Source organism: Talaromyces amestolkiae (genome assembly GCF_001896365.1).
Source record: "Talaromyces amestolkiae strain CIB chromosome Unknown scaffold14.1, whole genome shotgun sequence".
Lineage (NCBI taxonomy): Eukaryota > Fungi > Ascomycota > Eurotiomycetes > Eurotiales > Trichocomaceae > Talaromyces > Talaromyces amestolkiae.
The window spans coordinates 846875-869711 of record NW_024468050.1 but is presented as its reverse complement, the minus strand read 5'-3'; the positions used below and the strand labels follow the sequence as shown (position 1 = coordinate 869711).

At 47.5% G+C, this 22837-nt stretch overlaps 11 protein-coding genes across 11 annotated transcripts; 7 read left to right on the top strand and 4 right to left on the bottom strand.

Annotated features, from left to right (window-relative positions):
* Window positions 1–50: 50 nt before the first annotated feature.
* BHQ10_007233 (uncharacterized protein) lies at window positions 51–1315 on the top strand (the record flags this gene model as incomplete). Its single annotated transcript, XM_040879907.1, has 3 exons — window positions 51–146; window positions 212–1132; window positions 1187–1315. The coding sequence occupies 3 exons, from the start codon at window positions 51–53 to the stop codon at window positions 1313–1315; spliced, it is 1146 nt and encodes a 381-aa protein (XP_040735737.1).
* Window positions 1316–1609: 294 nt separating this feature from the next.
* BHQ10_007232 (uncharacterized protein) lies at window positions 1610–2400 on the bottom strand (the record flags this gene model as incomplete). The annotated part of the gene is made up of 3 exons (XM_040879906.1): window positions 1610–1810; window positions 1921–2108; window positions 2190–2400. The coding sequence occupies 3 exons, from the start codon at window positions 2398–2400 to the stop codon at window positions 1610–1612; spliced, it is 600 nt and encodes a 199-aa protein (XP_040735736.1).
* A 237-nt stretch (window positions 2401–2637) lies between these two features.
* On the top strand, window positions 2638–4158 carry BHQ10_007231 (uncharacterized protein; the record flags this gene model as incomplete). Its single annotated transcript, XM_040879905.1, has 5 exons — window positions 2638–2686; window positions 2733–2920; window positions 2974–3084; window positions 3143–3238; window positions 3292–4158. 5 exons carry the CDS (start codon window positions 2638–2640, stop codon window positions 4156–4158), a joined length of 1311 nt encoding a protein of 436 aa, XP_040735735.1.
* Window positions 4159–4405: 247 nt separating this feature from the next.
* BHQ10_007230 (uncharacterized protein) lies at window positions 4406–5383 on the bottom strand (the record flags this gene model as incomplete). Its single annotated transcript, XM_040879904.1, has 4 exons — window positions 4406–4474; window positions 4536–4956; window positions 5006–5106; window positions 5165–5383. The coding sequence occupies 4 exons, from the start codon at window positions 5381–5383 to the stop codon at window positions 4406–4408; spliced, it is 810 nt and encodes a 269-aa protein (XP_040735734.1).
* Window positions 5384–5760: 377 nt separating this feature from the next.
* BHQ10_007229 (uncharacterized protein) lies at window positions 5761–6784 on the top strand (the record flags this gene model as incomplete). The annotated part of the gene is made up of 2 exons (XM_040879902.1): window positions 5761–5979; window positions 6035–6784. 2 exons carry the CDS (start codon window positions 5761–5763, stop codon window positions 6782–6784), a joined length of 969 nt encoding a protein of 322 aa, XP_040735733.1.
* Window positions 6785–7234: 450 nt separating this feature from the next.
* BHQ10_007228 (uncharacterized protein) lies at window positions 7235–8976 on the bottom strand (the record flags this gene model as incomplete). The annotated part of the gene is made up of 4 exons (XM_040879901.1): window positions 7235–7849; window positions 7902–8578; window positions 8625–8659; window positions 8723–8976. 4 exons carry the CDS (start codon window positions 8974–8976, stop codon window positions 7235–7237), a joined length of 1581 nt encoding a protein of 526 aa, XP_040735732.1.
* Window positions 8977–9439: 463 nt separating this feature from the next.
* On the top strand, window positions 9440–11156 carry BHQ10_007227 (uncharacterized protein; the record flags this gene model as incomplete). Its single annotated transcript, XM_040879900.1, has 4 exons — window positions 9440–9624; window positions 9678–9957; window positions 10023–10499; window positions 10551–11156. The coding sequence occupies 4 exons, from the start codon at window positions 9440–9442 to the stop codon at window positions 11154–11156; spliced, it is 1548 nt and encodes a 515-aa protein (XP_040735731.1).
* Window positions 11157–13225: 2069 nt separating this feature from the next.
* Window positions 13226–14557, top strand: BHQ10_007226 (uncharacterized protein; the record flags this gene model as incomplete). The annotated part of the gene is made up of 1 exon (XM_040879899.1): window positions 13226–14557. The coding sequence occupies one exon, from the start codon at window positions 13226–13228 to the stop codon at window positions 14555–14557; it is 1332 nt and encodes a 443-aa protein (XP_040735730.1).
* Window positions 14558–15431: 874 nt separating this feature from the next.
* BHQ10_007225 (uncharacterized protein) lies at window positions 15432–16229 on the top strand (the record flags this gene model as incomplete). The annotated part of the gene is made up of 1 exon (XM_040879898.1): window positions 15432–16229. One exon carries the CDS (start codon window positions 15432–15434, stop codon window positions 16227–16229), a length of 798 nt encoding a protein of 265 aa, XP_040735729.1.
* A 677-nt stretch (window positions 16230–16906) lies between these two features.
* On the top strand, window positions 16907–19414 carry BHQ10_007224 (uncharacterized protein; the record flags this gene model as incomplete). Its single annotated transcript, XM_040879897.1, has 6 exons — window positions 16907–17227; window positions 17283–18086; window positions 18137–18209; window positions 18265–18529; window positions 18579–18691; window positions 18741–19414. The coding sequence occupies 6 exons, from the start codon at window positions 16907–16909 to the stop codon at window positions 19412–19414; spliced, it is 2250 nt and encodes a 749-aa protein (XP_040735728.1).
* Window positions 19415–21090: 1676 nt separating this feature from the next.
* On the bottom strand, window positions 21091–22589 carry BHQ10_007223 (uncharacterized protein; the record flags this gene model as incomplete). Its single annotated transcript, XM_040879896.1, has 2 exons — window positions 21091–21742; window positions 21802–22589. 2 exons carry the CDS (start codon window positions 22587–22589, stop codon window positions 21091–21093), a joined length of 1440 nt encoding a protein of 479 aa, XP_040735727.1.
* Window positions 22590–22837: the final 248 nt, after the last annotated feature.

Genomic DNA, 22837 nt, shown 5'->3' with positions numbered 1-22837 from the left:
CTCTTCTTGTTCCTTGTCCACCGCAGATCTTCTCTTCTCTACTCACCACGATGGCAACGAAGACTTTGGAAGCTCGGTTCGAGCATCTGTCGGTCAACGATGAGAATGAACACCATGGAACAACAAAAGGCCACATCAAAGCCAAGGTAAAGACTTGACTAGGAGCTATTCAGCGGTCTGTGCTTCGTCATCATATGCTAACTTACCAAAGGGATCCTTGTCAACCGCTGTGTCTTTGACTGGCTTGGGTGCCGGAAACCCTTCAGCAACAAACTCAGCCCGCAATCAGCTTCTCAAGATGGCTTTACAAAACACAACCGAATCAAAAGCAAACGCTGGATCGCCTGCCAACAAAGAGCAACAGGGCCGATCTGAACACAGCGCCACGGTGCTCTACGACCAACCAGCCCCTAAGCAACTACACCTCGGCATGTTTGAGATTGGCAAAGCCCTTGGAAAAGGAAAGTTTGGTCGCGTCTACCTCGCTAAAGAGCGCTCTACTGGATTCATTTGTGCCTTGAAGGTGCTTCACAAATCCGAGCTCCAGCAAGGAGGAGTCCAGAAGCAGGTCAGAAGAGAAATTGAAATTCAAAGTAACTTGAGACATCCCAACGTGCTACGACTATATGGTCATTTCCACGACAGCAAGCGAATCTTTCTCATCCTTGAGTTTGCTGGCAAAGGTGAACTGTACAAACATCTTCGCAAGGAGCACCGTTTTCCCGAGTGGAAGTCTGCTCAGTATATTGCACAGATGGCGGCTGCTCTGAAGTACCTACACAAGAAACACGTTATTCACCGAGATATCAAGCCGGAAAATATCTTGGTTGGTATTCATGGAGAGATCAAAATCAGTGACTTTGGCTGGAGTGTGCATGCGCCAAATAACCGAAGACAGACAATGTGTGGAACACTCGACTACCTCCCTCCCGAGATGTTGGTGCGAGGATCGCAGGAGAACTTTTACAGCGACAAAGTCGACCTTTGGAGTCTCGGAGTGTTGACTTATGAATTCCTGGTCGGAGAAGCACCGTTTGAGGATACTCCGGTCATGACTCAGCGAAGAATTACCAGAGCCGACATGACAATCCCTTCATTTGTCAGCCCGGAGGCCAGGGACTTCATCAAGAGGGTAGGTTCTCAATCTTCGTTTGTGATTATTGACAGTTAGCTAACTTCTTCACAGCTCCTTGTTCTAGACCCTGAGAAGCGCATGTCTATTGACGAAGCCCAACAGCATCCATGGATCTTGAAGCATTGTGCCAAAACAGAAAAGACTACGCAGCGTAGCTCGAGCCAGAAAGAAGGCCGATAGGCATATTTTTTGTGTTACTTATTTTTGCATTTTATGTTGGAGTTTAGGGTTTTCAGTGGGTACGGGGATATTGGAGTTATGCAGGATAAGCGTCTCGGGTACACAATTTCAGCTGACAGGAATTGAGTTATGTCTTCTATTTATATATGCTTCAATTGGGAGAGTCATCAAACGCCGTCATAAGCAGTAATGTACAGGGTATATTCGAGGTAAATGGTTTATGGAATCGATCGAATCATCGATAGATCTCGTCAAAGGGTCGCGTATCGCGGAAACAACTTTCCCACACCTCATTCACGACCTTTTCAGCATGTGCTTCATCTTTGCAGAACGGTCTTGCGCGTACGGAGAGAATTGCCCTTCTTCGAACGCATTCCTGGTGTTGTTGCGTGAGTTTCCATTGACCTCGTCGGAAGAATTCTCGAGCCCATCGACACTCGCCGCTGAGAGAACTAGCGCGGATCTGGAAAGCACCGTCAGTACATTGACCTTTCGCTGCATGACCGAGAGATAGTAGATTAGGAAAGAAATACCTCGGTGCATGCCGCATGTCTCAAATCACTATCCCAGTCCAACTTAAATCGTAGATGGTCATACGCATGTACCATCTCGTGTGCCATCGTATCCTCCAGATGACCTTGATCACGCATCTCGTTTGCGCAAATCTGAATACCGAACTCGGGGTCGAAACCGCCTGCTTTCCGTTGTGTACATCGCCGGCAATGGATATTATGACTTCCGAGATCGCCGCCTAATTGGCGAATGTTGTCGCTTAGATATTTGACAGTAGGACCTAGACAATTTGTAAGCTGACAGATTCACGGCAACTACAAAGCCTACCCAATTTCCCGGGTGTATATATGTGTAGACTCACTGAATTGCAAAAGATAGTCACGCTGGTCTTCACAACGCTTGCAATCTGCGGCCTCATTTCGAATGTCTTTGGCAAGACGGAATTGCTCTTGTCCTTCGGGGGTCATTCGGCCAGTCAAAATGGAGAATATGTTCCTCCATTGCGTCGAGAAGTCGTCGCCTGGTGTATAACCTGTATCTTTGGCGGGCGTTGGCGAGTTTGAGTCCGACATTTTTCTGTATTTATATGATCTGTGACAATCAGAAAAAAAGCAATCAAGCAGCGGAGAAAAACAATCTGAAATCGGGACACAAATTGAGCGGTGACTTCTGGCAGAATAATATTTGGTCCGATATTACTCCGCAAACGACGAAACTTTGTTTTGTTGGTGTTCTTCTTAATTTTCTCTATGCTTGGTACACTTCCTCGGAATTCATAGATTTGCTTTTCTTGTTTGTTTTGGACAAAAATGGAGACATTCAATGGATCGCAGAGCTTGACAATCGTCATAAAATTAGGTATGCTGCTCGGCACTGCGTGAAATTATATACTAATGCGTCACAGGAACGAGTTCAATTGTGGATGAACGCACACACGAACCAATTCTATCTATATTATCCTTGATTGTTGAGACAGTCGCAAAACTTCGCAAGAATGGTCACAGAGTCATTTTGGTATCTTCAGGTGCCATTGGAGTTGGACTGCGCAGAATGGATATCGATGAGAGGCCGAAGCACCTGCCGCGGATACAGGTCACTAACCTAATTGAATGAATGAATTTTATTTGCTAACTGGCATGATACAGGCGCTTGCTGCTGTCGGTCAATGCCGGCTCATGAGTTTGTGGGATAGCCTCTTTGGGCACCTCCGAATTCCTGTCGCACAGATTCTTCTTACTAGAAGCGATATTGCAGATGTAGGAGCACATGCACCGAGTTTCCAGGATATGAGACACGAACTAACATATGTTTCAGCGCACACAATATATAAATGCTCAAAACACCTTTTCAGAGCTGCTAGACATGGGTGTACTACCCGTTGTCAACGAGAACGACACTCTTGCCGTTGCAGTATGTATTCGACAATATGTCATGTTTGTAAATCTTGCTGATCCACGTATTAGGAAATCAAATTTGGAGACAATGACACGCTATCAGCTATAACCGCCGCCATGGTCAGGGCAGATTATCTCTTTTTAATGACTGATGTGGACTGTCTATACACTGCCAACCCGAGACACGATCCGAATGCACAGCCCATCGAGGTGGTTTCCGACATCTCATTACTAGAAGCTGATGTCTCGACATCCGGATCTTCGCTAGGCACCGGAGGCATGAGCACAAAAATTGTTGCTGCTCGTCTTGCTACTAGTGCCGGCGTGACGACTATTATTACAAAAAGTTCGAAGCCGGGCAATGTGCATGATATTGTGAATTATCTGCAGGAATCTCAGACTGGACTACCTGTGTTCGAAACAAGTACCCAGCCAGATTCGGCACAGCAATTGACAGACAAGCCGATCTCTGGTCTTTCTTTACCTCCGCTGCATACCCGCTTTATCCCCTCAGCTACACCGATTCAATCCCGTTCATTCTGGGTTCTGCACGGTCTCGCTCCTCATGGAAGTCTATATATCGACCAAGGCGCATTCAGCGCCTTACAAAAGAAAGCCAGTCTTCTCCCGGCAGGTGTCCTTGCCGTCGAAGGCCATTTCGGCCAACAGGAAGCAGTGCGCCTATTCGTCGTGGAGAAGCGTTCACCGACCGCCATCGATGGCGATTTCATGGCTCATGCCGAGGAGCCCCGAGAGGTTGGCAGGGCTATTGTGAATTATGGCAGTCTTGAGATCAGTCGGATCAAGGGTGTGCGTAGCACTCATATACAGGCTGTTCTCGGATATGCGGACAGCGAATATGTGGCTCTACGCGAGAATATTTCTTTCTTCCCGAAGGAGCTTTCGAGTGGTACTGCTACTCCTAGCCTTGCATAGTGATTACCGCTGGTGAACACACATGGTTATAGCCTATATGAAGCAAATTTGATGAAGATGAGTACGCGGACGAGATACTAGATGTATCTAAAAGGTTCCTGTCTGAGGTCGCCAGGACAGAGTTTTGCACAATATTCATTTCATTTACATACAGATACAAGGTGGACAAAAAAGTTTTCTCAGAATTATTGCTCAAATATTCCAGCAGTCCAACGACAGATTTACCTCAGAGCCTCATGCTAGCATCTCATTCCTCGTCAGCCCATCTTTTGAGAAACTTTTGCATATCATTCTTGGGGTGCGGCGCCGGGGTTGCCTACGCGGATCAAAAATAAGCACCGTTTCAGGGAGCCATCTCGAGCAGCAACGAAACTTACAGGATTTTCAATGAGAGAATCGGCCCAGGTCCTCGAAGCAGTCAAGGTAGTTTGCCATGTAGGAATTGGCAAGAACGCGCGAGCTACACTGAAAGTACTCGTCGGAAACTGGGGGGGGCCGCTCTTTGCTGTGATCGTGGTGGCCGGACGTTTGCCCATAGGGGCATACTTGGTTAAGCCCTTGGATTGTTCGGGGTACGGAACGTCATAGACTTCTTTGGCCGGGACGATGGCCGCGGGGACCACCTGTCTCTTTCGCAGTTTCAGGTCCTGGTGGGATTCGGAGGTGTCGTTTGCGGTGAGCGATAGTCCATATTGGACCAACTCTGAGAATGCGCCCGTCATCCCGGTTACGGAGAATCGCTCGGAATAGTTGACGACTGTTATGTTGTTTGGTCCTCTAGATATCATCTTGAGGAAACTAGACATCATGTCAGTGGGGAACTGGAAGGGCTGATGGGGATTCATACTAGGCATCTGGGTATTCAGGGCCAAGGTCAGGTCGGATTTGAAAAGAGACAGAATAACCTCTGTCGAAAACACCATTTAGTACAAGTAGCGCTAGGTCCTCCTATACATTCATACGTCAGTCCGTGCCAGCTCATATGTCAGAATCTAATTTCACAAACCGAGTACTCAATATCAGGACCCCCAGCACATAGGAAGAGATCATAGTCATGAAGGTCGAGGAGACTGGGCGCATCTCCAGAATCTTTCCAGTAGGCAGTCAATATGTCATCACTGTTGACAGTTGAACCCGCGCCGGGCTCTACAAATTCCACGTCAGCAAAGACTGCTAGAGGGAGAGCTATGAATGCGAGAAATAAGGTTGCTTTGGCCAATTTCATCCTGCCTTCTAGATCGCGGTAGTGTATACTTGGTCGGCGAGTTTAGATTGAAAACGACTACACGAACGCGTTCACAAACGGTACAAGGTAGAAGAGCATCCTGATAAAGCTCCTGGCTGAATTACCGGGCGATTGTACGTAGTTGTGTATGCCCTTGAATGCCAAACAAGAGACAGGGTAGAAGGTGATTGGCTCTCAGGGGGCTCCGGGCCCGCCTTACATACCAGAATTAGGGCTGCTGAGGCCACCGGAGAGTCTCCCATCCGCTACGCATGTCAGTCCTCTACATACCTCGACTACGTATTTCCAACTGAAGATTTAGTAACGATAGTGCAACAGACGCGTGGTCCGCCCGCCGGCCACTTTTCGACTATATCATGGATCACTTCCCCGCAGACTGGAAGGCTTCGCTCGAGTCCATCGCCACTACTCTCCTCGATGGCAACCCAATTGCCATCCTGCTGGCCCTCGTCGCTACGCTCAGTCTTCCTATTCTCTTGCACCTATCCTTCTATCGCAAAGTAGCGAGTCAGTCTCTGTCTACCTTTGTGTTACTTGGACCGAGCGGATCTGGAAAGACTGCTTTTCTGTCGTTGGTATGTTCTCAATTCAAGTAACAGCTCGTTTAACCTCTAACATGTGTTTCTACAGGTCGAGTCGGCTTCTCTCCTCAAAACCAAAACACCATCAACTGCAACCCACACCTCTCAAACATCCACATCTACGACCGTGACTCTTTCCCCCTCCATCCCCGTATTCTCCAATCGCTACCGCTCCGTGAACGACCCCAGTCTCCCCGACGCTAAACGAAATGCTGTCAAATACATCCTGCGCGACACACCGGGCCACGGTAAATTGCGATCCGCGCAATTGACTCAACTACAAGCAGAGCTCAGCTCAAAGAATAAGAAAGAATCATCCGTGCGAGGAATTATCTTCTTCGTGGATGCTGCATCTCTAGCGGAGGGAGCGGAGAATTTGCGCGATTATGCGGGTTACTTATACGACGTCCTCCTCGTGCTACAGAAAGTGATCTTGAGTAAAGGGAAATCGTCCGTGAAAGCCGGGGCGAGGACTCCGATATTAGTGGCTGCCAATAAGCAAGATCTATTCACGGCCCTGCCACCGGGATCCGTTAAGCAGAAACTCGAGTCGGAGATCGATCGGATTCGACAGACGCGTCAGAAGGGATTGCTGGATGCCAGTGCTGGTCCTGAGCATGATGAGGATGAGGATGAGGTTTTGGGTGGAAATGGTGGTGTGTTTACGTTTCGGGGGTTGGAGGATGATATTGGTGTCAAGGTTGATGTTGTTGGTGGATTTGCCACGGCCGAGAATGAAAAGGATACAAGTACGAATGGAATCCGGAAGTGGGAAGAATGGATTGGGTCGTGTCTGTGAAGGGTTCGATGTTCGGCCATAATACGTGAAATTTCGGAATCCAAGAACGGTCCTGGGTCGAGGCACTCGGCTCCAGCTCTTTGGACTGGTACTGTGAACCGTTTTTCTATAGCATCGAGCGTCAAATTCCAGCCATTGCTATGAAGACGGAACCAAGGCGTCGTACCTGTCATGAAGCTCGTCCAGGGATTATATCATAGCTGAGAAAAGACTGGGCTTCGTGCGCGGCGTATCGCAAGCGAGATCTGCCGAAAATCGGTCGGTATACCAAAGGCACAATTAGCCTGGAGATCTCGTTTAAACGTCCATTATCGTCCTAATCCATTTCTTTGTACATATTCTATAGTCTATCAAATAAGTACCAATGACGAACAAGCAAAACAAACCCCGGCTATTAATAAAAGAAACATCACCCCATAGTAATCATCAGCAAACGAAGTACAAACATATCTAGGCTTTGGTATTGCTCTGATGCAACAACCAGGTAAGCAAATCAACCTTGGTCGCGACTGCAACAGGCTTGATCGTTCCCTGCTCGTCACGCTCAGTCACAATCGCCGCACTATTCCATTCAAAAAATCGGTTGAGTACGCTGAGAGATGTATCCCAGGTAATCTCAAAGAATTTATTGCGATTCTTAGTTTGGGCAGCCTGACCGTCTGTCTTGTTGGAGGCAGCCTGCAACGATCTAGAATCGGTGACGACTTCCGGTATTTTTGAGAAGTCAAACATGACCTCTGAAACGGGGCTCTTGCCTGCAGCGCGGCCGCGGGAAATCCAGCTCAAGACATTACCCAATGTGACGAGGCCCGCGAGTTTCTTGCCATCAGCGGTGAGAACAGGGAGTTGGTCGAAACCTTTCTCGCGCATGAGTTCGATTGCAGCTTGGCAGGTGTCATTCGCTCGGACTGTAGTCACGGGTTTGAGTCTCAAAGAGCTGACCTTGCCGTTGGCGAAGACGTCCTTTTGTTCGCGAGTTATAGGTGTTTCGGATGTGGTAGTTGAGAGTTCGGATGGCACAGTAGGAAGTAGATCATTGGCAGCTAGCCAGTCGTCATCGGCAAACTATATCCTTGTCAGTCGTTGCCATTAACTGTAAAAGTTTAAATTGACATACCTTGGTGAGATAGCTACGAATACTGTCCGGGCAGATAACCACTACGACATCATCCTTGGAGATTTGATTATCCTGGTGTGCTTTGACAAGCGCAGCGATGGCGCTTCCACTGCTTCCTCCGACCAAAAGACCCTCCTCGGCGATCAATCGTCGAGCGTACTGGAAAGACTCTTTATCATCCGTCTTATACCATTTGTCAACCGCAGACTGATCGAGGACTTGAGGAATAAAGTCATAACCAATACCCTCGACTTTGTACGGCTCATTCTCATGCTCAACATTCAGCGATGCAGGAAGCGCGAGAATCGAGCCTTGTGGATCCGCAGCAATGACCTTGACTGCGGAATTCTGTTTCTTCAAGCCCTTTGATATACCGGTGATGGTACCTCCAGTACCGGCACCGCCGACAACCGCCGTGATCTTGCCCTCTGTTTGAGCCCAGATTTCTTGCGCGGTACCGAGTTCATGCGCTAGTGGATTATTCACGTTGCTGTATTGGTCGAGAATATGCGCGTTGGGGAGTTCTTTCTCGAGGCGCTTCGCAACTCCGATGTGGGATTCGGGAGAGTCGTATGCGGCTTGTGTGGGAGTACGGATGATGTTGGCATTGAGAGCTTTGAGTACGGAGACTTTCTCGGCGGACATTTTCTCGGGGAGGGTGATGATGGTTTTGTATCCTATTTAATTAGCACCTGTGCAGACAGTTCGTTTTCAAGAGCTCACCTTTGACTGCTGCCACAAGCGCCAGACCAATACCACTGAACAAATCGTCAGTTATCCTTCTTAAAATCTGTCATAGGCAGCACAATGGTAAGTCTTACGTGTTGCCACTTGTAGGTTCAATCAATGTATCTCCGGGTTTTATCCTGCCCGACTTCTCGGCCTCCTCGATCATGCGGAGAGCAATACGATCTTTGACACTGCCGCCGGCATTGAAGTATTCGAGTTTTGCATAAACAGTGGCTTCAATGCCGAAGCTCTGTGGTAGGCGATTCAATCGGACAAGTGGCGTGTTTCCGATGTGTTCTGTGATGCTGTTCAGCACCCCAGGAGGGACGACCGATTGCGAAGCCATCTTGATTCAATAGTGATATTCGTAAGGATATCAAGGAGATGAGCGCAAAGAGAATGAAATTGATATTTGTTATAATTGGTCTGTCTGGCTGATTCAAGAAATGTGAAAAGAAGTAGGTAGTACTATGGGATTAAAAATTGCGCAATGGGTTCGGCGAGTTCCATGATTGTTGCCCCTCGCCGCTTCTAGCCGCCTCAATCATACTTTGCTGTCGATGTGGATCTCCGTACATCATCTGATTGAATGTTTTCTTCTTCAGGTCGGTAAATTAGTCACAAATAATATCAAAGATGGGGAAATAAAAGATTGAGAATAAAAAAAGAATAGAAATGAATGGCGGGAGATGATCAGCGCCTTCCTCATCAGCCTAAATTGGTGGAGCTGGGGCAAGTGGAGTTTGCAGCTGCATCAACATAAACAACTTCACCTTCTTACTACTTTACGCTTTTACAATTCATGAACAATGCAAGACCTCTCTAGAGCGAGCGCTCTACTTGCCGCAGCTCTTCAGGATCATGACATTAAATTCAAAAAAGAGGCTATCGCCGTCGAGCTGGACGATGGATCACCACAAGGCAGAACCAATGCTCAGTGGGTCATGGAGCATATCAGTTCTAGCACATTGCTCTCCAAGGATGAAGTTGCTTTGTGAATATGCCCTGGCACTACGAGGTACGAATAATACACACTAACAGCAATAGAGTGAAGAGCTTAGAACGATCTGGGGTACTAGAGACCCTTCTCCGACAATCCGATTTGACATCCACGCGAGCCCTCACCGAAGAAGAGATTCGCGAAGCTACCGCAACGTTAAAATTATCAACTGCAACTTGTGCGAAACAGGTTTCGACATTAAAGTCTCAATTGGAAATCACCGAGCGGCTACAAACTGGCAGTCGAGCGGCCGATCGAAATCAGGACCGATACATAAATGCGCTGAGCAGGCAACATTTGTTAGAAAAGCAAAAATTAAAAGCTATGGTACGCTCGACCAATCTTCAAAGCATATTCGCATTGATCATATTGAGTTGACTCATATCGCTTAGTCTGAAGACATAAAGAATGATTTTGAAATCAGAATGCAGGAATATCAACAACAAAAGCAGGCAGAAAGAAAGCAGCTGCTACAAAGCATAAGCTCAAAACTAGTGGATGATGACGAGGTCCTTGTCACAGCGGAAAGAATCATGGCGGATTCGGAGTCGACAGAGGCAGACGGAAAAATGGAGAAACGGGCATTGGATTTGATATCCGTTCTTTCGAGATTGACCTCTGAAGAAATTCGTTGTCGATTAGACCGATTATATCTCGAGGTAATTTTGTCGGATACTGAAGTCATGGCGGATGTATCTGGAAGCAAGGATGTGAAGATTGCATTAGAGGAAGACTTGGAATCGCTATATTCGGAGATTGAAGTCCTGTCTGAGATGTCTGCCAGACAAGAGTTTGGACAGCCTATGCTTGGCGAATTGCGAAGGAACAAGCAGTTTTTCGCTCACTCATTGGAAGAGAACCTGGATTCGGTATGTATCCGCATGTGACCCCATTGATAGCCTGTTGTTTATGCTATTTAGATCCTGCAGGTCCTTTCGCAGATGACACGCTCAACCGAACAAGAAATTGCTAGTATGCAATACCGTCAATCGCATCGCGACACTCTGGATCAATTGTCTATTCTTTTCAAGGAAGAAGTGGCTAGCAGAGAAGCAGAACAGATTCAAACCAAAAAGGCACACCGCAGGCAATCTTCCCTATCTTCACCTATCAAAGCTTCACAACCGCGAAGCTCAAACGTCACTCAATCCTTGCAGTCTTTGGAAAGCTTTTTACGACGCCTCGGCATCTCGCCCTCAGCTTCCCTATCCGCAAATGAGCTAGCTCTAGAGAAGCGGGCAGAATTGGCTGATATCCTCCACCACAATCTGAGTGTGGCGGCTATAATGCCACTTTATGAGTCTCTCGGCCCTAGTGACGAGGCGAAGGAGCTTCTAACGTCTGTTTTACATGCTGACTCGCATGCAGAGCCATCATTAGTTGATGTCACCCAAAAAGAACATCTTAGTGATCTCGAGAGAGAACTTGCAGCTATCCAGAAAGATATTGAGCACGTCAATCTGAATGTCCTTGTGGAGCCAGATAGGTCTCATGATAAGTTTATGGAGAAGTGGGGACTGTCGTGATTCTAGCTTGGCCATTCATGCATGTTGTATGAATTCGTTATTTCTCAAAACCTGAGGTCTAGACTGGCTTAGTTGAGAGAAACATTACTCTCCAGAACTCTGGTCTCTCGCCATGCCGAGATACTGAAAGCTCTTCCGGGGAACTATCTAAGGGAGTGATCGAGACATGATGTTTAGACTAGATACCTGCGGCTGAGTGACTTCAATGCCTTCGCAAGGAGGTCTTCATATCGTGAATGCAACTATGACCATTATTCAACAATGTATAGGGCTGCACGGAAGTTTTCGTCAAATAATCGAACGCTCAGTGACGTCTTTAGCGTGGCAATACAACCATGAAGCCAGGTTCTCGCGAGTAAAGAGCTTCAAGTCATAGTCCAGTCTGCAAGACGGTACATGGTGATACTATTAATATCCGAAGATACTTGGCGAAAAGCCTAGACTACCATTTTCAAAATTGGACTCGCTCTTTATTTTCTAATCAGTAAACACCGAAAGTCCGAAGAGAATACTTCAGTAAGCAGCTTGAGTCGATGGGCTGTGGCTGTGTTGCGTATACCCAACTGCGCCACACCTTCACCATCTGCGCTCACTCTGTATGGCCAAAAGGCGCAGAAAAACTTTTCTTAGTACTTACTATAACGTCACTGACCTGCTTAGAAGTAATATCCGAGCGCCCAAGCTCTTCAGTTCGTATTGTAGTCTGATAGACCAGACCCAGCCACCAGTTCGTATGCAACGGCCCGTCGCCCAAGTCAAAGTCCGCAGCGGACCTGCATGAGTCCGAGCTTATTTTTTCTTCCTACTCCTACATAGTATCTCACGACTAGACTCATTCGACGGTTTACGAATTGGCAAACTGTGGCTTGCAGCTGAATCCTATTCCTTGCACATATCGTACTCAAGTGGAAGTCAAGCCACATGACTTGACCAACTGAAGTTGGGGGCATGTGCCACACTTACTATGTAGTCCCTAGTCAGTGTGTGCCTTGAGGATACTCGCCACTGCACTGACTTTTTTCGTCTTGACTAAAGCGACTAAGGCACTCAGCTTGTCAGCCTTGGTGGAGGTCACCTATAGAATTGTTATTAATTCGCTTCCCTCTAAACCCATCCGAGCTAAGTCTGTGATCTTTTGGACCCTTGCCTAGGGCCGCTAGGCATACATTCATACTTATTACTCCGTACTTGCATAGCACGACTGCATACCGTCGTACAGACGCATATGCAGGATAGAGCCTCTAAATTCCTTTATGCAACTTTAATCGTTGCTTGGGCCCCCTGTCTAGGCGCAAAGCTGGACGTGACTATGGTAGCTTGGCAGGCAGTAGGCAGCTGAAATCAGTACGTATTCACTACTTAGTCTGTAGCACTAAGATCGTGTGACATAATTGCATATACTTTTTTCTATTCTTATTTTTTTTTATAGCTCTGAAATTTCTCTTATGCTTTTAACTAAGGGCATGGTAGTAAAGACGTGCTTCATCATACTGTTGGGGCCGGCTGACGACTTCCATGAGATTAGTAGCGGCTTTCCCGTGACATGCGAATCGAATCATCCGTTGGATTCTCTCATGCTACACTAAAATCCTCCGAGAAAATATACAACCCTGCTAGACTCAGGTCGAAAAGTGGAGAGGAACTGAGAGCAGGAAACATTTATGCTCACCTTTACTTACCTATCTTGAGAATTTTGCATGCAACGGCTCGTACCATCTACGATACCAACAGACCGTTATACCCGAAGCTAGTGTGGCTGAAATTAGCCTGATGGGTTAGCAAGCAATGCTTGATAATTTTGGGTTGTACGTGAAGCATGTGAGAGAGCTACCTAAAAATCGCATGCTCAAGCCTCATCAAGCCACACTATATAAGCGGCGGTGCGCCTCAACACAATAAGAAGTCATGAAGATTCACATCAATAACTGACAAGGCTTACAACCTCAGGTAAGTTCTTGGTGGTGGCCTCTCCCCCTAAACTTCTAACAAGTTAAATGACCGTGTCTGATCATGTCATCTAATAGGATCACCTGCTATTCGAGCAAGCCAAAGTTTGAAATCAAGTTGAAATGTGTTTAGTCAAGCGAACAAAACGTATTGTTGGTGACGCTGAACGATCTCAAACAACCACATACTACTGTTCTCGAAGCCGCAACGGTCGCACATGTAGCCTCACGCGCTACGAAGACGTCGAGAAACGGTATCAGGAGTCGTCCAAAGTCGTATCCCCCGAAACCCCACGTCGTCGTCAGTCAACAACCAAAACATCAAAAGACAGTATCTGGAAAGTCTTGAGTGGTCCATTCTCCAAAGAGAGAACCGGAAAGGCGCACGACGATCAGGCCCGTAGCCATAGAGACCAACAGGCTACCAGTCATCCTCAAGCGCAACCGCCACTGTCGACTCAACCTGACCCCATGCGCGATCCTTTTCGACCTCCAGAGCAAGCCGATCACAGAAGGATCGTCAGTACTCCGTTGGTCATTGATAGATCACCTAGAGAAACAGTTGAGTGGGTTCGACCTGCGACAGCACCCGCTCCTAGGCCGGCCAGGCCTCCAAGACCGAGAACTCCAGTGGAAGAGCGTCCTCGGGTGAGGCAGCATCCGGTCTATGTTCACCAAAATGAGCCGGGGGCAGAAAGACATCCAATCTCTATACACCAACTTGAGCCCGAACCAGCCAGGCGGCACCCAGTTTCTATACATCAAACTGAATCGGACCCAGTGAGAATCGAGATGACTGGTGGCCGGCGACCAGAAAGTGACCTTGATGATCATTTCTCCACCTTTGCTACTTTTCCTTCTTCCTCTTCCTCTTCTTCGTCTGAAGTAGTAACGGAGTTTGAAGAAGATGAGTCATATGAAAACGATACAATCGACGAGCCCTATCGACCTCGACCTCGAACTCCAGAGGTGGAAGGCACATTACGCCGCCGACGAGATCGTGAGTACCTCAATGCTCGACTAGAAGCTCTTCAGGCACAACGCCGTATGGAAGATGCAATTCGAGAGCGGAGGGAAATTGAAAATCTGGCCAATGACGTGCGTCATGTGTTGATAAGCGGCCGCGCTGGTGGTGCTGGCGCTGGTACCTTGACACGGCGTCCTACAAACACAGTCAGGGAAAGTAGACCGATGATAACAGCACCGCCAGAAAGAGCAGGAGACACAGCGGAAGACATGGGAGGCTTCCGCCGCCACTCGACCGTTATTGCACGACGGAACTTTACTCCTCCATCATACGTGATACAAGAAGAGAATCGTCGTGTGAGAGAGGAGAGCGAGAGAGTTATTGAGAATGCGCGCGCTAGGCGCAACACGCAGGACCCCCTGGATCCTGCTCCCTTTCTTCGCGAGAGACATGGTGGAAGTAACTGGAGGCAATCCTACTACCGATAATCATGCATCCTTCCAATTGTTCCTAGATTGTTCGATGATATCGAGGTCATGATGGCACACGGCTTGTATGATTTGTGAATTTGGTGTCAATCGTTAGGCGCTCGGTTGTCATGTTACGAGTGATGGCGTCTGTGAGATGGATTTTGGTTTGTACGACATTGCTGACCATGGTTGCTTTTCCTTTGTAAGAGAGTGTGTTTTACTCAAAATAGGTAGATAGATAAATGACAATGATAATTGCTCGTCGCAGCATCGAGAGTGTTGTTGGACTAGAAGTTGTTAAGGAGAGAGGGAGCGGGTAAATGCAATTGACTCGATTCGAGGATCACGTGTTGTGATTGGTCTGAAAGATAAGGTGGATCACCCGAATCGGGTTGGACCCTTCAGCAGAGGGGAACAGCCAGAATTGGAGAAGAGAACAGAACACAATCTGACGGACAACCTCCTTATCGCGTGTGGATCACTGATCATGTTTTTCACCGATTGTGGACGTCCTGTTCAATTGTTGCCACATTTCTGTGAGTTGACTACTGCACCGCTGTCGCCTTCTCTGTTCTAATCGGAGTCGGAGTCTTTCCACCCCCTCATGCTAACGACGAGATAATCGCCAATCTAGAACATACCCATATCTACCGCCGCGACCCTCGATGCTACCACGACCACGGCTATAACGATTTCAAATCGACTTTCTGTCTACTGCTTTCTACCTTAGATCGTTCAGCGGACGGTACTGGTGTTCAGATTTCAAGCCAGAGGACAATGAGAGGTTTATTCAGAATATCACTGTGCGCCTGTAGTCTCAGGTGTACTCAGGATACTCTCGTCTTGGATATCCTCAATTTTTGACCGCTGAGCACCTCCAACTCCCTCCACAATGACCGTCCAGACAGAGCATGATGGTGCAAAGGAGCTCCTCCAGCATGAAAACGCGCAATCCGGAGCGTCTCCGATTGACGAACGAGATGCGCCGGTATTCCAATTGCCTGCGATCGACGCATTGAAAGCAATGACGGCTCATTTGACGGAATTGGCGCGTGTTACCGGAGATGTCCCTACGACGCCTTATGCACAGCAGCAGCCTCAGAGCTCGGAGGACCCAAATCAGGATATAATCGCCGAGAAACAGATGCCGACTGTCAGTATTACCGAGTTACACTGTGCAAGCGACGCCTCTGCGGGCTCTCCTTCCGCCGGAGTGATCCAGCATAATGTTTTGGTGAAAAGATTCTACTCGAAGAAAGCTCCACCCATCTCACTGGAGGATTATCTTCTTCGCCTCCACAAATACTGCCCCATGTCGACTGCTGTTTATCTTGCAGCGAGCCTTTACATTACGAGAATGGTGTTTACGGAAAAGGCCCTGTTCGTCACTCCCCGCAATGTCCATCGTTTGGTGCTTGCCGCTCTCCGAGTGGCTATGAAGGCATTGGAAGATCTGAGTTATCCTCATGCTCGCTTCGCCCGAGTCGGTGGTGTAGCAGAGCGCGAACTTACCCGGCTTGAAATCACGTTTTGTTTTCTTACAGATTTTGATCTACGTGTCGATGCACATGCACTACTATGTCAAAACAATCTACTCAATGGGACGCCCGCACCGACGGAGAGTAACAAGAATACAAGCATTGGCGCTTCAAATATTCCTACAACGGAAGCCGCCGAGGTTCAGGCATAATTTTGGATTTGGTTCGTTTCTATACCCGCACTTTACATCTTGCATATTTCGGCCTCCTCTGTCGCACATTCTTCTGCAACTGGTTTCGACACCAGACGATTCATTATTCTTGAATTTTGTCAAGAATTTGTCCAGATAGCCATAAATGAACATATATTGAAGCAATCTCGTGAATATACGCATTGCATGTACTATATCTTGTCTGCTTCATCAGTGTATATTAGTTACGATCATCTATAGCGATTTTTGATACTTATACATGGAATCATCATTTTCGACAGCAGAAATAGTATTAATATATACTCACTCAGGATAATGAATCCGCTAAGCCTCAGCGCGACGGCTCAGCCACAGGCAGGCTACCGCAATTCCGACCAAATAGTAAAGAGTTAGCGCTCGCCGTTCAGCCCGCGGTGATAAATCATTCAACAGCCATCGTTCTTTCTCTGCCACTGACCATTTTCGCAAGCTTGATGCTCGCCTCTTTCTCTTCGTCTTTTTTTTATGAATGTTATGTCCGTTACTTTGGCGATCCATTGATGTAAATTTCCTCCTGCGCGGCAAGCCACTTATCCGATCTTGATACCGTGTGCCCTTCCATTGCAAGCGCAAAATCGAACTCCTCCTCCTTGACGATCGACTCCGCCCTTATCTAGAAAAAGAAAACATACCGGAAAATGTCCTCATCCACCTCGGTTGGTCAGTCAAATGGCACCCCGGCGCCGAATCCAGGCATGCAAACAATATCGATGAACGGGAAAGCTTCCGTGGCGCCGCCACAACCTACGACAGACGGCGTCGAGCTCAAGAGCATGACTGCCAGTAATGGTAATGGCAATGGAAATGGCGCAGGAGAAACCGGCAGACCTCCGCTGCCCATTGAATCAGATATCATGCAGTTGGCGCGTTTAGGCGAAATTGGCGCCATGCAAAAATTGTTTGATTCGAAGAGATTCAATGCCAAATATAAAGATGAAGAGGGTATTACGCCATTACACGTGAGTCAATGACCCCCCGGGCTTGAATATTTGTCCTAATTGTCCGATTTCTTAGTGGGCAGCCATCAATAATCAGTATGCAATGTGTCGGTTCCTGCTCGACTGCGGCGCAGATGTTAACGCAAAAGGAGGCGAGTCCGTTGCAACACCGGCCATGTGGGCTGCACAGAGATGTCACTACTATATAGTCGATTTACTCTTGCAACGAGGCGCCGATCCTCTTCTCACCGACGTTCAGGGTTACAATATCTTGCACTTGGCCACTATTGACGGAAATGCTTATTTGGTGTTCTTGCTACTACACCAAGGTATACCCGTTGATATCCCGGACCCCCAGGGACATACTGGCTTGATGTGGGCGGCATACAAAGGACTTCCGGTCTGCGTGGATCTGTTCCTTCAATGGGGCGCAAATGTGAATGCGGCGGATGAAGGAGGTCTGACGCCATTACATTGGGCGTTGGTAAAAGGGTCATATATGTGTGTTCAAAAGGTGCTCGAGTATGGCGCGGATCGATTCGCAAATACCAGAGATGGGAAATCTCCGTCTACCGTGGCCAGTGAAATGAGGTCACTTCGAGTCTGGCAGCGAGCCTTGAATGATTACGGCTACGATAAGAGTGGCAACTTGAAAACCCTCCCCATGGGCATGACCATGTTTGTGCACAATAAGAGTGTCCTCACGAAATACTTTTTTCTGTGGCCATTCCTGACGATGTTTATTGCCATTTGGTTACTGAGCAATTTGGCGATCTACATTGGGCTTCCAGTGGCTGCGGTTTTTATTTTTGGTATGCATTACGCCGCTCAACAAGTTGCCAACAATGGCCCTGGAGAATTTCGAGTCTTGCAGAAAACAGTAAGCTTCTTTGGTTCTGCTCTGCTTCTATGGCTAACCAAGCTTTATAGCCGTATCTAGCTGGTGTCTTTGCGGCGAGCCTTTTCTGGGTTAATGTTACATATCTCTTCCGTGTACTTCCCGGTAAGTTTTTTCCCTTGAGAATGCGAGACATAGGATCGGAGACTCATATAAGCAGTGACATGGTCTACACACCCCATTCTCAATGTTCTCTTTGCCGTATTTGCAGTCACTACGACCTATTTCTATATATTCTCCATGGCTGAAGATCCTGGCTATATCCCGAAGCTCAGCAGCCGAAACCAGCAAAGGGAAACCATGCGCGAGCTTGTCGATAACTGGAAGTTCAACGAAGAACATTTCTGCATTCACTGCATGGTTCGCAAGCCTGTGCGAAGCAAGCACTGTCGACGATGCTCGCGATGTGTCGCCAAACATGATCAGTCAGTATTCTAGATTCAGGCTGTCAAGCGTGTGACTAACATTGTCCAGTCATTGTCCATGGATCTACAACTGTGTAGGCGCCAACAATTTACGACACTTCGTTATCTACATATTGTCTTTGGAAGTTGCTATATTGTTCTTTATTCAGCTAGTAATTCGCTGTAAGTCCTCCGCAGAAAGTATGCAGACCATGCCTAACATTGATATTAGATATCGAAGTTCTTCCCGCCCCAGAAACGCTCTCATGTAATGTTATCAACGATAACCTTTGCACAATCATATCTAAGGATACCTTCACCCTCTTCCTCACCTTCTGGGCCGCTCTGCAATTAGTATGGGTCACGATGCTCTGCTGCGTCCAGTTAGTGCAAATCTCCAGAAACCAAACCACGTTCGAAAACATGCGAGGCTCAATCAGTACAGCCGGCGGAGCCTCACAAGCCATCACATCCGCTCTTGTAGCCGGAACCCCTAACCCAGCTGCCGCAGGTCTCACCGGTGCCGGTCACGGCCCAACACCAGGAGCCCCCCCTGCTGGTGGTCATGGCCACGGCCACGGCCATCACCACGGACGTAAAGGCGGTTTCCTAGGACAATGGATGGGCCTACTCGGACTCGACACATTCTTCGCAACAGCGCAAGGCCGCTCAACCCGTCAAAAGAACCCCTTCTCCCGTGGCTTAGTGACTAATTGCCGCGATTTTTGGCTTGATTCTGCACCTGTATTCCGTACTCGGAAACCCGGGTCTGGCATGCTTGACGGCGAGGTAGTGGATTACTATAAAATGTACGAGCCACCATTGCGAATGTCACATGGGGGCAGCTCTCGAAATGGTGGGAATTATGTCAGTGTTGCTGGCGATGAGCCTGAAAGCGCTGTTTGAGAGCCAATCATGTATCCGTGCACGTGGCACCTGCATGCATGATACGATTAAATGCTCCCCCTCACCATCTTCTCTATTTAATCGATTTTAATCTCTGAGCGTTTCCGTCACGGGTGACTCCAACCCGGTCTCTAGCTTAGTTTTCCAGCATCTGTAATTTTTCTTTCTTTCTTGTACGTATGTATAGAAGGACACAATACGATTTAATACATGGACTCTTACGAAAAGACGTGACATTACATACACATATCCCCGCTGAACGAGACTCGATACTCAGGCACCCAAATATGAAGTCCCAACGTGTTCATCAAGCAGGCCCTCTAAAGCTCCAACACATGATGGAGCAAGTATTTCGGGTTAAAGCGTATGTCATCGAAGACTAGCGAGACGTAAGCTGAAGAAGACAAGAGCTCTTGGGAAGCTAGTACCAAGACATGAGACTTGTTTGGTGTTGTGAAGCCTTAAATGTCTGTGACAGGTGCTAGTTAGAGACCTTGTCAATCGCTATACATGGCATGCAATTTTGTATGCCGTTCTATTTGCCAATTTTTACATCAATTCGCTAGTATCTATGCCAAATCGCATGCGAATCTGTGTACTAATTTGTACGTCAATTGGTACGCTAGATGTAAAGTATGTGGCTCAAAGAGTCTGGCTTGTGGTATTAAATTTTTGCGATTTTCACAGCCAAATCCCTGAAGGGGTAGTTGGTTAATCACGCTCGACTGTGATAGTAATGCCACCGAGAGGCCCGCGGATATTTTGCGTCGGGGGATCATTCTTTTTTGTACTCTTCGCTGAATTCAATGTTTTTGTGGACAGGCACTTGCTTGCGTGTTCTTAGCGCAAGGATGCATCCTGCGCAGCCTTGAATATATGCCGTATTTTGACTGTTAACCACGTGCGAGTGCACATTCCTTACGGTCTTTCTACCTCCGATTCGTCTGTCTCGCCGGGTATAGTCGATCGGCTAGAACAGGCACGTCGTTAAATTCCAGCGGCAATCGCGTTATGTGCCAAATTGGGCATGTGCCTAATGTTTAATCAAATGGAAAGATTTTTCTCTTTCAAGCCATCTGATTTGTGTACAAATGGTGTATACAGTTTGTAACTTCGTACTAGTGCGTACTGAATATTCGTACTCGCATAATTTGCGAGTCATCGGATCAACCTTATCTAGTGAAATACGGATTGATGCACTGAATTATAGGAAAGTGGAAAAGGAAGAAGCGTAATCGGAGAATTTCAAACGTGGCTGTCATGCATTTCCTACATACTCCGTAGACGAGGCCGTTTATCGGCGTCAACATCATCGTGTACGGCATGAAAATTGAGGTGGAGCAAATCCACTTGGATTGTTATCTGATCATCTGATAAAAATTTTCAAGCACTCAGAATGAAACGAAGAGGACAAATGATTTGTGGATTTGATCAGATAACACGAGGATTGCCGGTTCATGTGGAGGCGTCTAACAGTAGTGCGTGCTACGTACGTAGTCACTGCCATATATAGCTAGCTGATTGTTGTGATTTCCCACCTACTTCAGGTTGCTCAGGATTGAGCCGGTAGAACCGGGATCATGTCTCATTTCGTTGTCCTAACGCCCCGAGATCCATACTCATGCTTCATGCTTCGCGAAAGGAAAAGGTCTACGCTATATGACACGATGCAAAGGCTATAACATGGAACGAACACCGCTCTTTCCACTGCCAGCAGTCCTTAACCCATTGAGGTAATCACCAAATATCGATTCCACCATCTCCCCACTTCGTGTAGCCAGCACGGAAAGCAAACTGTCACTGATTCCATGAGTGCTTTCGTTGCAACCTTGGAGCCAAATATTAGTGCCCGAGCCGACTTTGTCGCGGTCTAGGGCCAGGCTATAATCGCGATTCACTTTCCAGCTGCTCACTTCCGGATCCGTACCTGCATATGACGGCTTGAGGTGCTCAATCGAAGCGCACAGTTCCTCGTGCGTACTTCGTGTGTAACCTGTTGCAACGATCAAAGCGTCTAGATACAGGACTTCCTCTTCTGTGGTGTTGGCCCGATTTTGAATCGAGCGGATATGAACTACGAGCCGGCCATCCGGAGCCGACTGGTCGATATGTACAATTTCTCTTCGTGGAAGAACGACTCGCTGCCAATCGTTCTGGTCTTTGCTCTTGACCTTTTGCATATACATATCGTGGTATATCTGCTCGATGAGCTCCATTCGAACCACACCATAGTTTGTCGCACGGTCAGAGCTGATTGACTTTTGGCGCTCCTCGTCGGTGGTAGCGTAAAACGCGTCAATTCTTTCCGGATTGAAAATCTCATTTACACTGCAAGTACATGATCAGTAGATAGAACAGATCAGTTGGAGGAGTAGAGGCTAGCTTACAAAGGTGAATCGTCACTTGGTCGCAGAGCGGAATCCCTCATTATCAGTGTCGTCTTCGCATTCGGATACCGTTGATATAGATCATGGAAGATCTCCGCTGCGCTCTGCCCGCTTCCCAAAACTGCAACGTGATACGGTTTTGAAGTATCTCTCAGCACGTCGAGGATTCTCGTACAGTAATTGGACGAGTGCAGAACTCGTGGATGATGAGGAATACCTGGCGGGATCCTAGGCTTCCCTCCAACCGCAATTATCACATTTTTGGCCTGCCGCGAAATTACCTGACCAGATTTGACGTCTCTTGACTTGACGATAAAGGATTCGATCTTTCCAGATGAACCAGTTCCAGAGGCAGCTTCTGTAACTTCCAACACCTCCTGACCGTACGCCACAATATCCACAAAACGACTGGCACACCAGCGCATATAGTCCCCAAACTCCAACCGTGACGGCAAAAAGGTTCCTAGATTCGTGAAGTCCACAAGCCTTCCCTGGCTTTTCAAGTAGTTCAAGAATGTAAACTCACTCCGTGGATCACGGACCGTGGCTAGATCTTTGATGAATGATATTTGCATCTTGGATCCGGGGACCATCATACCGGCATGCCATGCAAATTGCTGCTGTTTTTCTAGAAAGCAAATTTTGAGTTTCTTGTAGTGTTTTCTCTGAATTGCACCTTCTAAAGCATCGTGTAATGCGATGGCAATTGCTAGAGAAGCTGGCCCGAATCCCACGCAGACCAGGTCATAAGATTCACTATGACCGGATTTTGAGGACGAAGATGGCATATTGATCTTGTATCGTCTCGTTGTTGAGAGTGAGTAGCTTAAATCTGGCTGAAAATTCTAGTAGCTATCGTTCTGTGTACCTGCACCCCGCTAGTCTTAGTATCAAGTACCGAGGGTCGACTGGTAGGGAAACTTACATATTCTAGAAAGTCAACCCTGTGTATACTATGTTGAAAAATACTTTGAATATTCACTGACTGGCCTCGTGATATATCATGCCCTAATGTCAAACTGCAAGGTAGGGTATT